Genomic DNA, 12,786 nt, shown 5'->3' on the forward strand with positions numbered 1-12,786 from the left:
TCCCAGAACCTCAAAACAAGAAAAATAAAATCGGACTGCTTCATTTCATTTTCCAACCGGGACAATGTTTCACGTTCGAGATGGGGAGATATCAGTACATTCAAAGGCACTTCAATGTTGTTTCCTCGTCGTACTCGGACAACCTTCACAAGCTTTTGATACAAGTCGCTGTCATTGGACAAACAACAATATCCAATATTCAAGTAACGCTCGAATTTCGAAGCGTTCATCCCATCCACGGATTGTTGACACGCTTTAATGCGGTCATCAGATGCCTGCCTGCCAAAGATGAAGCGGAGAATTGGCCCCACTTTATTCATGCGACCATTCACCTCCTTCCAGTATTCCGCCTGCTCCTGCGGAATCTGATTGCGCTTCATCCAAGAGCACATTGCCTTCACATCGTTTTCTTCGGGACAATTAATTATGAATTTTTCCGCTTCCGTTTGCTTCGCCCACGATTCGTAGTTGTTTTTGTCTGGTGGTGCCACCACAATCATGCCCCATCCCTTGCAAGGCAAACCAGCAGCCGGTTGACGACATGCCAATGCCACGTCGTAGATAATACACCCCTTAAACCCACGCTGAGACAAGCCTTCCACAACACGGAGGATACTGGCCTCACCCATGTACACTGACACCGTTTTTGCAATTTTGTCAAACAGAAATGTTCGATTCCCAATAAAGTACGCAACCATTGGGAGCTGCTCCGCATCGTAGTGCAGCAGCTGATAGAGGAGGTACGAGCCGGCATTCATCGACTTCCCCATCCCGGGCGTCCCAATCAACACACGCGGCTCGGGCGTCAAGTACTTCCCACGGTGAGTGCTGAACCACTTGGTGAGATCCTTTTTGACGATCTGCCACACTCGCTCCACCTCACAGTTCACATGGCAGTCACGAATGGATTCCTCCTCCTTCCACGAGTACGGCCATCCCTTGTCCGAGGTGAGCACCGTCAGCCTGAGACGTGGTGCACCGGGTTCCTCCACACCGTCATCCTTTTCGAGAGTGTAGCCAACTGCCTTGTACGTCCATGACTGCGATGGTTTCCCCTCCCTCACATCCATTCCTGTCCCCTCGCCGCCAGGAACTTCCACCACATGGCTCCACCTCGCACTGTACACAGACTCGTAAAACCCCTCCAGTTTCATCGGTGCACTCTTCGTCATTGGGCTCATCGATTCAATGACGGCTGCATCCAAAAACTGTTTAGTGATGCGTTCAACACTTGCTTTTACGTCCGCAGCAGCTTCTGACCACTCAAATAGTTTGTGTACACCATTCTCGTGAAGCTTGCGTATATCCTCATCAAAAACCATTTCATTCCATACGGCAATATCCATCAACACATAATAAACTGATGCCTGTACTTCGGCCAATACTCCCGCATCACGGATATACTTCGAGGGTTCCCGGAAAAACTCCTTCAACAAGACATTCCGATTGGCGCGCAAAATGCCCCAGCCGCACAATTCCAACGCAAGAAAATCATTCAGCTTTATTTCCATGAAGCGAGGACTACCTTTAAACAGTACATCTTCGATATTAGTGGGAATCTTAAATTCTATTTCTCGTTGCTGCCATGCTCTTCCTCTTGCCTCAAGCATATTTTCTTCCAGTACTTGGGTGAGAACTTTGTCCAGTTTTTTCCTTGCAAAAAGAGCGACCGTAGCCTTTCTTCCAAAGTCCCTCCATTCTTCAAGAATGAACACGCCTTCTCCTTCAAGCCTAGTAGTAGCCTCCAATAGTATCCCCCTCCCTTCTAGCCCTTGGTACTCTGTTAAATTATGAATCTCATCAAAAAGCTGCTGGTCTTGTACGTAATCATCCGGCTTATGGAAAAACACCTCCATCGTAACATTGTGGTCTTCATCAACGGCTGCCCCGCCGCCAACATAATCCCGAATGAAATCATTGAGCTTCATTTTGGCCATTCCATTGCTTCCCTCCAGCAGGATGTCCCTTACGGTGCTGCTCATGGTCCACTCTGGTCGCCGCGCCTCCTCCGCTCTTCTGCGGGTCGCGGCGGGTTGACCTGTGACAACCTCCAACTCCGGCGTCGCTCTCCTCTGACCATCTCCCTGCGGCACAGCAGACGCTTGACTCTCGGTATTTCCACCTTGCATTCTATTGCGCCCACCAGACATTGTTTCTCCTTGTTTTCTTGGTTGGATCGAGTTAAAGCTGAATACTGGCAACCAATCAAAAGGGAGAGGAATAAGAATAAAGGAAATTACGCACAGCAATGACTGGCACCCACAACAAGAAAACCATCCACACAATGTGCGATGCACACCACATGCACGAGGACCACCACAAAGACGGCCCGTGGATACCATCCACCCAGCACAGTGTTGGTGAGAGCCAACAACAACGTGGTGGGCATGGAGGGTTCGCCCATGCATTCCGCTCGCCACGGTCTCACACACGTGTGGCACCGTCGTCACCGCACACACACTGCAAGAGGAAATGCTCGCATAAACCCTAACACAAACACACAGAGACACAAGTGGGAAGAGAATTCGGTGCAGCAACGGCCACACGCAAGAACCCCAAATCATACACTCCACAACAGCGATGCATCATGGTAATTCCCCACACAACAGAAAAAAGTGCAACTTGCATGCTTTATATAAAATATCTGCGGTGTGCGTGGCAAAAGAGTGCTGCCACGCTGCCTTTCTTATTGCTTTCGCCATTCACATATCGCTTGGAAGCACGCAGCCACCAATCCTCCGTTCAGCTCCCCGTGCTGCTTGTGCCGCTTCACTGGAGAAAGTTGTCACCGCACATCCCCCTCACCGTGCATTGCGGAATACAAACCGACCACACCGCATGAGTGCGGTGCCGCCCCGCAAAAAAATCCCAGGATCTTCCCCACTACCTCGTGTGGCACAGACGGCAGTATCATGATGCCTGCAAAAGGCTTTTTATCCAAAAAGGATCGCGGCCCCACCACACGCCCGTAAAAACGTTTGGTCCGTCGCACGCAAAGGAGTTGAGCGGGGTAGCAGCAGGAAAGGCAACACCAGCAGTCATGAGCAGCCCGCACACGCCAACACACCGCTGCCCCGCATATCACCAAAAATAAAAAGACCAAAGAAACTTGTCACATCCCAACTACAAATCGAAGGTGCGGTTGCAGCAGACACTCCCACCTCCTGGGCGTGTGCGGCCCCTCGCTGCTCGGCACTCTAAGTGGGATTACCAAAAGCACCAATTCTGGAAAATTCGACCACCGCCACAGCAGTCACGCTCCCCATTTCTCACAAAGGCGAAGACTTGCAGTGGCGCAGCGGACGGCGGCATGCACAGTCGCAGGGTAATGGACTGCCGCGGGAATCACGCAACGGCGATGCGCCCCTCCTTTTGGGCCTCCCAACAAAAAACATGTGTCGCGCAGTCCCCGTGAGCAACACACATTGAACCGTATTCAGCTCCACTACTGTGGCCATCCGCACGCACAGCATGAGTGCGACAACGCAGGCCAGGAAGGACGGAATAACATCACGCATTCCTCCCATAAAGGTCAGGCGGCGTCCGTGCTGCCTTCAACAATAATTCCACCCCACCCCACCCCCCTGCATATCCACAGCAAAAAGGCTCACACGGTGTACACTACATTAGAATTTCCTAAAGAGCAAACCGAATCATCAGAGCGCTGCCGTCTTCTCAATGTTAAGTAGAGGCTCTCTGATCCTTGTCGCCGCCAGCCTGCGGTATTATGGAGAAGCATTGCGTTCTCGGCATATCTCTCCATTTACTTCACTTTCCCGACGCCGCAAATGAAGTGACGTCCCACAAGCAATTTCGACCGTTCTGAAAAAAGTGACGTATCAGACTCACTGAAACTGTGTGCGTGTGTGTTATTACGGGCGAGCGACACAATGCTCTCGCACATCCATGTATTCCGATCCTGCGCAACACCCCATTTGGTGGTGCTGAAAAAGTTGGACACCAAACACGCACAAATCGCACAATGAATGCCTCTGGAGAACAAACCCCCCATTAACGTCGCCGCAGGCACAGTGACAACAAAGTAACAAAAGAAATCCAACGTCTGCGCGTCCTCCCGCAAGAAGGTGAAGACACACACGCTTGTCCCCTTAGCTTCACTCCAACTCCTCAAAAGTTGATGGGTCTATGGCAGGAGGAATCACGCCACTCCTCCCTCGCTCCCTGTCACGAAGCATGGCATTGCGCATATCCAGTGCATCTGCATCACCCACATACGTCCCTTTGGGGGCATCGCCTCGGTAGTCACCAAGCACGCGCCGCTAGAAAGTGTACTCCCAGTCTATGCTGCATCCCCTGAGCAACCTTGCTGCCTTGCCGCACAAACAAGTCCACAATTTACACATTCTGACTGCAGACACGTGCCAGTGGAGATTCCCGCCCTTTCCCTCAGCCTTGCAAAGGGCGTACGCCATACAAATGCCGGTCATAGGGCAGACACACACAGGCGCTGATACCCGTGACAGCGCGTGAGATACTCGCCGCAGAATGAGGTACCGCAGGTCTCCGCTCACTGATCCAGATTGACCACGCTGAAGCCCACGATTCCCGTGGGTTTGGCATCCCGATAGGTCGTCGTGGTACGTTGACTCCCATGGTGGAAGAGTGCCAAGCAAGAACCAAAAGCCTGGACACTCTGTGGAGCCAAAAAGATAGAAAACACGGGCTGGCGCGGGCACAGCTAAGCGCCATGGGAGAAATATCTCAGCTCATCCCATGGAAAACACTTCACCAGCGTCACTGCAACATTGGTCTCTTGCTTCCTGGGTGTGTCACTTCTCTCTTCACTCCGTGCCAGCCTCCGTCCAATTCCCCGCCCAGCAGTACTACACGTCACACGGCGCTGCTTCCGCACAATCACACCTCGCGGCCAATCATCGTGACGCGCCTCCAACCGCAGTCGCATCCAACCTCAAAAGCCCTCGCACCCTCTTCCGGCCTCCTGTGTGTCGAGAGAAGACGCCTCTCTCGCGGTCTTCGCGTCCTCCCCAATAAAGCTCTGCAGTTGTGCCCAAACATCACCGGGTCTCTTGTCAAGAAGGGAAACCGTGTGCGACGTGACCAATGTGAGCATACACAAATTTAAAAAACGGTTTATAGGCTCTCTGGAGTGCCCTGCGTGTGCCCGCATGTACGATGGGAACACACACGGTGCGAGTCGGGCGAGACCATCGTTCCAGCTCGCATCTCCGCCAGGTGAGTCGTTGACGGCTCCATCCCGCTTCACGACAGGTAGAACAACAGTGCACACGTAAGTGGCTGTGCTCTGCATTCACATGTGGTTCCCCTTTTGGGTCCAGCGTCGTCAGGTGGTGGAAAAAAAACAAGTCTTATTATATTTCATTCATTTGCTGCTGCTGCCGCCTCAGTTCCCGTAAAGAGCCACTGAACCCTCTCTCTTTGGCGATAAAGGGTCCTCACGCATGAGATGCATCCTGCCTCATGTGGCATGAGGAACAGCAGAGAGTCCCCAACGTTGCCAATGCGGGATTGAGCCTCGTTTGAATGGATAATGGCGGTGAGAAAAAAGAGAAACCCGAAGCCTCGCTTTGTATGCATCAATATGTCACCATCTCACCCCACATGGAAAGCCCTCCCAAAGCAACCCAGAAATATACATGCGTTGCTCGTTGGCGAAACAAGCAGGAAAGTACACTTGCATCAATGCGGTAGAGCGTTGGGCGTAGCATTGCTCCATAATGTGACTGGGGATACGCCACCGGCACACCCAGAGAAAAAAAGTAAATGGCAGCCGTTGCGTGTGGTTATTGTCGTTCAACGGTTCGGCACATATATGTCGTCGCAGTTGTTGTTTTCAAAATAGGCTGTGGAACCCACGCGCGGCCCCTCCGTCAATCGGCGCTCCCGCATCGTCGCGCGTGCCTCGCTGAAAAACAAAAATCGTTTTTTTCTTTCCTCCTCTTCCCTCCGCTCGTTTTCCATCCGTTTTGCCTTTTCCATCTCCACCCCACCAATGGCGTGCGCCTCGGCGCAGCTCCGCTCTTCAGGGGAAACGGGATATTGGTCTAGGAATCGGAGAGAAGGCATTTGAGCAATTACCACTTTTCTGTACGATGGTGTCGTTCTCACAAATTGGTTGCCTTGTAACATACATGTGCGGACCGTTTTCTTCTGAAAGAGCAATGGAAGTGCATGATCCGCCTGAGATATGCAATTCTGGGAGACGTCAACGGTGACAAGGTGCCCGAGTGGCTCCAGTCCCTGCAAGTTCGTGACACGGTTGCTGGCGGCAAGAAGTGTCTCCAGCCCCGGGGCGTTGGAGAGCCCCGCAAAGGACCCAATACTGTTGTTCGAAATATCAAGCAGACGCAGTGAAGGCAATACCGGAAGAGTACAGCATTCCTGAAGGGCATTGTTGTTAAGGTATAGAGAGTGAAGCCGCTGCAGTGGGCAAAGTCCCTCGAGGTCGTTAATCGCATTGTCGTTGAGATACAACACGGTACATTGATGAAAGGCGTCTAGAGAAGATATCGTTCTAAAGCCTACATGATTAAGGTAGAGTTTCTCATTCAACTCTGGTGTGGTGTACCCTTGATGCATTCGGCAACGCCGTATGATGGCCTCCTCGGTCATATGAACGTCTTCCGTCGAGCCAGCGGACATCTCCTCCGCCAATTCAAAAGCAGACATGCCGGCGCAGGGAGAGAAAAATGAAAAGCAGAAGGGATATAAGGCACACACACACATACTCAAAGGAAGACAGAACAAAAAGGCCCAAAAGCCATCTAATCTTGTTGGTTGAACAGTTCTGCGATGAAACGGCAAATCAACAGGACACAAAGACATACCCACGCCATCAAGAAAAAGACACGTGACGCCCTGCATTGGCAGAAATTCTCTCTAAAGTATGAACGAGAGCAGGCACTGCGGTGAAATATTCACACCACTACCGCCACCACCGTCAAGAGGAGGTGCCGACTGGAAGCAGCAGAGGTGTGAAAAAAAAAAAAAAAAAGAAATAATCATCTCCGCGCGGTACGACTGGAAAAAGACAAGTCGGTAGAAAAAAGACATTCCAAAAGCCAAAGAGCCCAAAAGCAAAAAAAAATAAAACAATAATCAAAAACGCCTGCATCGCCGTGGGAAAAAAAAAAAATCGACGCTCCGTGCACGCTGCGGTTGGTAGTAGCCTTCGAGCAGAAAATCTCCCCTTTAACGTGCAGGTCCCGCCACCCTCACATGGAAGGATGACATGTTGTGCCTTCCACGGCTTTAAGAGTCTGCAGGGAATTCACTTCGGCGCCGGGGTGCAGGAACAGAATTGCGGCGACGGCAGCCACAAGGGCAGCGGATCACATCGGATGCCTTCCTCCTCTCCTTCCCTCTCTTCCCCTGCGGCTCACGTTGGTGTTGGAGTGAAACAACCTGAAATGTGTTGCTTCACTGCCCAAACATTTTGCTTGATCCACACACACACAAAAAAAAAAAAAAAAAAAAAAAATAATAATGAAAAAAGACACACAAATATATTCGCACGGCAACAGGACAGACAGAGGGACGGAAAGAAAAAAAGGCCTCCACTTCCTCCTCTTCCCTCCCGCACAAATTTCATTGGTATTAGTCTTCCCTTCTGTTGAATTATTCGGCATGCCCTCACACCCCCTTCCCTAGTGTGGGCCGCACACACACACACACACGCACACCACCACAGTTTATCTTTACAATCACCAAAAGCCACACTCGGGCTAAGATGCCCCCTCATAAAATCGGGTGATTGATTAATTGCGTTGTGATGGCTGATTTACGGGAGAGGCATCCCTTCATGGCAGAAGAAACGAGTTCTAAGACCGTCCCCGGTTCACACGACCCTTGATGCCTGGCGTAGCAAATTTCGCCCGAGTTGAGCATCACACAAACAAGAGCGGATGCCTGGGCGTTGGACTCCTCCGCAGCATCGGGGTCCAGAACCACTGCGCCATCAGAAAGCAGGGCGGAACCGCAGGCAGAGAATAAATCGTGCATTTCAAAGCCCCCGCTTACCAACGCCGCACTCATACTTGTCGCCACGGCATCCCACACGCCTCCATCCTCTGCAAGAATTTCCACCACCACCTCCACCAACAACTGCGGAATCTTTTCCAATATCACCACCTCTTCTGCCACTCCTTCCAACGCAAGGGACATGTCCTTCTCCGGCGTCACAACAGACGGCTGAGCAGATCCTGCAGAATGAGAACCCGCCGAAGCAGACCTTCGTACGGTGCATGCTACACGTCCACGACTCCCACGGTACTCATCCACAAGCTGCTGTGGGTGGTGAACTGCGCAAATGACACGCGTGTTTCCAAGCTCCACACAAGCGCTGCTGTGGCACTGCCCAAGTACGTCAAGGGCGATGTGGGGATAACGCACCCCATCTGGCGTTTCTCTCCCGCCGTTCCGCTTCATCAGTGCCGTTATCCTTAACCCCACCTTCCAACTGAACAAATGTTGAAAAAAATAATAATGAGAAAGTGAGAGAAAGAAGTGTGGACGCATTTACACAATCAATGACAGGAGCAAGTTCATCGCATCAGCGCATAGGTTGTTTTCGGTTCTTGCTTTTCTGTCGCTTCATTTCCTGACAGTTACGGCGGAGGGTCATATCTCTATGTGCATGTGTGTTCGTCTGTATTTGTCAAAGACAGACAAGATGGACAAGTAAGCGGCTAAAACATGCAAAAAAAAAAAAAGAAAAACATAAATGAAAAAAGGGGAACATTTCATTCGTCACCTCCGTTAATTCTTGCGCTTCGCCTATTGCCACTCACTGCGTCGTGTCAGACCGAAATTCCATCCCATCCCCAAGCGACATCACCCCCTTCTCATCATCATCATCATCATCGCTGCCCTCCCCTTGCGTGCCAAACAACTCGAGCAGCTCCTCGTCCGTCAGGACCGCCGTCAGGGTGGGGCCAAAGTCTAACGTCTCCGCAGAAAATTCTCCGAAACTGATGGGAAAAGGTGGCGCAGGCGCAAGCAACCTTTTCTCCGTGGATCCCTTCAGCAACTCGTGCGACGGTGTCAAGGATTCACTTGGGCAGAGGAACCTGCAGAGGAGATCAGAGTAGTCCCGTGCCCCGTCGAGCCTCGCCCGCGTGTATCGCAACCTCCGAAGGACCCTTGAAACTTCCTCTTCTCCCTTTTTTCCCCCCTCCTTTTCCCGCGCCATCGCCTGCGGCAGTTCCTCCCCATTCTCCTTATTTTTTCTCCCATCTTTCTTTATTTCATCATCTACGCCATCGCGTGGCACTCTCAGCGCGACACGGTAATTCTCCCCCATGCGCTCCTTGCAGCACTGGGCACACTCCGCCCCGCCATCAAAGTTCACGGCGCAGGTGTCGTGATAGCCATGTCCACAGGCAAATATTCGCACCGATGCTTCCCCCTCGGCTCCACATGCATCGCCAAGACCTCCCTCGCAGATGTAGCATGTATCTGAGAGAGAAACGACGCCTCCGTTCAGGCTTCGGTGGAGCTCATTTCCAAGTGCCATAATGTCGTTGTCAATACAACTCTTACAAAGGCGGTTGACCTCCAGTTCAAAATTCAGTGAAGACATAATGTCAACGATGACAGGCTTAAAAGGACCAAACCGCTCACGTTCATGATCCTCGACGATTCGGCAGACGACAGCAGAAGGATCCAGCACTTCAACCATGTGTGTGAGCAGAAAGGAGACATATTTTGTGTAAATGGCAATCATTTGTTCCAGAAACAACACACCCACGGCCGAGAGAGGGCCTGACAAAAGAGGGAACCTGCCTTCGTTCCGCGGACTGCCTCCGGGTGTGAGTGCCGCACAAATTTCATCGTCTTCAAACCCATCCACCGCGTCCTGTACCGACCTCAACGCAGCGTTGTGTTGGTTCTGTCGATCACACAAAAGGCGACGTGGACGCGTAAAAAGCTCCAGCAAACAAAACCAATTCTGGTTCAACTGCGGAGCACAGTCATCGTTGTACTTGTTGCACAAATTCACACCCACCTTCAGCACCTGCTGCAGTGGCTCCTCACCAGCCCAAATATGGGCACGTTGCTGCTGCTGCTGCTGCTCCCCGTGTGGCTGCTGTTCTCCCTTCTTTTCTCCGTCTTCCTCCCTTGCCCCTCTTCTTCTCTCCGCCACCGTCATCCTTCGCGTCATTCCCGCATCCTCTTGCTGGGTCAATGTCCACAAGGAGAGTCGAGGAGGACGCGTGCCCTTCCGGCAGACGGAAACAACATGGTCTAGCACCTCCTGTCGTAGTGCACGCAGTTTTCCGGTAACGGCGCCCAACAGGATTTCCATCGCCTCGTCGATCATGAGCGTTTTTTCAAGCAGAAACACTGCGGCATCCGCAATATTGTGTCGCTTCACCGCATCCAGCACAAGATGAATATCATATTTAATGATCAGATCGCGTGAATGCAGGTACGGGTAGACTCGCGCCGGGTCATGAGCACACAATAATTCAATGTACGTATTCTGCAACCTCACATCGTTCGATACCATCGGGTCTTCCTTCGCTACCAACTCGTCGAGGTAACGAAGAAACGTCCCACTGGAGCGGCGAAGGATATTCATGACATCCTCGTGACTCCCCTGAAGGTGCTCCAGTACGAACTGCGCCAGCGACGTCGCATCCACGTTTACCAAGAGGGAGATTCGATGCATAACAGCCTCTCGCAGTCGTTGCGCCATCTTTTCATCACCCAAATGATAAGCTCGGGTCATCTCCTCTCGAAGCACACGAAAGACGTCTTTTGACAGCTCCGGATCCGCACAATTATTCTCCCTGTCCAAATAACAGTCAATGGCCTCGGCATACTCTAGTCGAGAGCAGTGCAGAGCGGCCAAGGCGCGCGCCATGCGTTGCTGACGCAGTTCATCCTCCGCAAATGAAAAATCTATCCCCCTGGTAATGAAGTCAGTCATGAGAACCGCCATTTCAGTCTGCGCACCGCGGCGTTCGTGTTCATTCTTAGCAATTTGAAATTCGTATATAAAATGCGAGCATGCGTGCTCGCAGAATTGCCGCATATGGGGGAGAACCAAGGCTTCAGTTAGCAAAAGATGGGTCACGCCAGTAAAGAGCTGATGTACAACAGAATATGGCGGCCACTTTCGTCGTGCCAGTTCCCACGGTCTGAGTGGGTCACTCGATGATACCTCCGTCCCCACCAGCTGCAGAAACAACTCCCCAACGCATTGCCTCTTCGACAATGCTTCACCCCAAGGGGAATCGGGCCCACTTTCCTGTAGCGATGAGAATGTTGCAAAAAGAACACGTTCGGGATCCATACGAAGAAGTGCCAAGAAGTCATTCGGGACGGTCAATAGGTGACACCAAAGTTCCCGCTTCGCCTTTTGGCGCTGATCGACAGAAATCTCCGTGTCACCCAAAATCGTATACCCCTCCATGGAGCACTCAAAAAAACAAACTGCTACCCCATGTTCATGATCTTCCTCAAGAGCGAATCGGAGCGCATCCACATACCGCTGCTGTCTGTAAGAGAGTATAGAAACAGCCAGTCTTACCAGCTTATGCTTCTTCGCAATACGCATCAGAAGCTCATGGTTGCCATCAAGACACATCAAAGCCCGTTCGACTCTCAACATTCCACATGAAGACACGGCATCACTTGTTCCATGCATTAATTCCGTGATCACGGGTAACGTTTCATTGGCAAACAAATCAAAAAAGGGTTGAATATACATATCCGGCAATACAGTCACGAGACCCAAAACAATACTTTCTTCAAGACAATACAATGCAAGAGAATAATGCAGAGAGTCACGCCTAAGGAATTCCATTACAGGGCCAAAGAACACATCCATGGCATCAACTTCTGAGCAAAACTGAATGACACATGTAACGCAACGTACAAGGGTTTCTTGAGAAGAATTTGATTCCGTGACATGCTTCAGGTACGATGTAATGAGATGAGGCAAATAAGAGTGAATACTTGCACGACGTGTAGCGGAGTCTCCATGGAGACCCACAACAGCTAATGCCACCTCCAGTGCAAATGCCTTGGCAAGTTCCAGAGCCTCAGGGAAACGCCGCTTCTCCACCAGCGCATCCAGACGAGTCCGCCACGAGAGCAGAGTACAAGTGAAGGTTCGACGGCGACCCAATAAGAAAGCATCGCTGCCCATGAACGCAAAAGCCGCATTGCGCCTCATGCCACAACTTCGGCTGGAGAACACAACAGGCTCCACGCCGTGTAGAACTCGCGTTTCCACAATGACTCCGACACCTGCATCCAGTAAGTGCAGCACATCCTTCTGGTCAAGAAGCAGCAAACAACAGTCGGCAATACGACTCATTGCATGCAATGGCCTTTCAAGACGTACAACGGCTATTCGCTCGATTTGAGAAAAAGTGCCTCCGGCAGCAACGCTAAATACCTCAAGATCAACACTCCAAGCAACACACATCAGCACTCGATTTCCGACTGAAGTGGGCACAAACTTTAGTAATTCATGCGTCCGGGCGGAATTGAGGGGTTGTGACCGTCGGCTGATAGGAGTTGCTACGTTCGTTAGCCCGCACTCCAGCGCAGAGACTAGTAATGTGTCTGCGGAAACCGCTGCCACCAAATAAATTCCCTCTTCCCTCACAAATGCAATATCCATATCATTAAATGGTGCCTCTGAGTCGGACGAGGCAATATGCGTCAAACGATAAATCAATTTAGACATGATGCGAGTGAAGGAAAGGAGTTTCACACTGCCACTGCTGTTAAGTACAACGATCTTAAAAGGGTCCATGCAACAATACCTCA

General features: G+C 51.3%; 4 protein-coding genes across 4 annotated transcripts, besides 5 other annotated features; all 4 read right to left on the bottom strand.

Annotated features, from left to right (window-relative positions):
• Tc00.1047053507841.14 (retrotransposon hot spot (RHS) protein, putative) lies at window positions 1–2,564 on the bottom strand (the record flags this gene model as incomplete). The annotated part of the gene is made up of 1 exon (XM_802242.1): window positions 1–2,564. A coding segment is annotated over one exon (2,564 nt), but the record flags the coding sequence as incomplete, so codon positions are not given.
• Window positions 1–5,164: a sequence feature (areas not merged during assembly with more than two copies in the genome that could not be assigned to a particular haplotype).
• Window positions 5,165–12,786: a sequence feature (heterozygous, Esmeraldo-like haplotype).
• Tc00.1047053507841.30 (hypothetical protein, conserved) lies at window positions 5,794–6,864 on the bottom strand (the record flags this gene model as incomplete). Its single annotated transcript, XM_802240.1, has 1 exon — window positions 5,794–6,864. One exon carries the CDS (start codon window positions 6,862–6,864, stop codon window positions 5,794–5,796), a length of 1,071 nt encoding a protein of 356 aa, XP_807333.1.
• Window positions 7,457–7,494: a microsatellite.
• Window positions 7,660–7,682: a microsatellite.
• On the bottom strand, window positions 7,738–8,427 carry Tc00.1047053507841.34 (exosome-associated protein 4, putative; the record flags this gene model as incomplete). The annotated part of the gene is made up of 1 exon (XM_802243.1): window positions 7,738–8,427. One exon carries the CDS (start codon window positions 8,425–8,427, stop codon window positions 7,738–7,740), a length of 690 nt encoding a protein of 229 aa, XP_807336.1.
• Tc00.1047053507841.40 (hypothetical protein, conserved) lies at window positions 8,786–12,786 on the bottom strand (the record flags this gene model as incomplete). The annotated part of the gene is made up of 1 exon (XM_802241.1): window positions 8,786–12,786. A coding segment is annotated over one exon (4,001 nt), but the record flags the coding sequence as incomplete, so codon positions are not given.
• Window positions 8,844–8,863: a microsatellite.

The sequence above is a fragment of the Trypanosoma cruzi genome, genomic scaffold (assembly GCF_000209065.1).
Source record: "Trypanosoma cruzi strain CL Brener 1047053516473 genomic scaffold, whole genome shotgun sequence".
NCBI lineage: Eukaryota > Euglenozoa > Kinetoplastea > Trypanosomatida > Trypanosomatidae > Trypanosoma > Trypanosoma cruzi.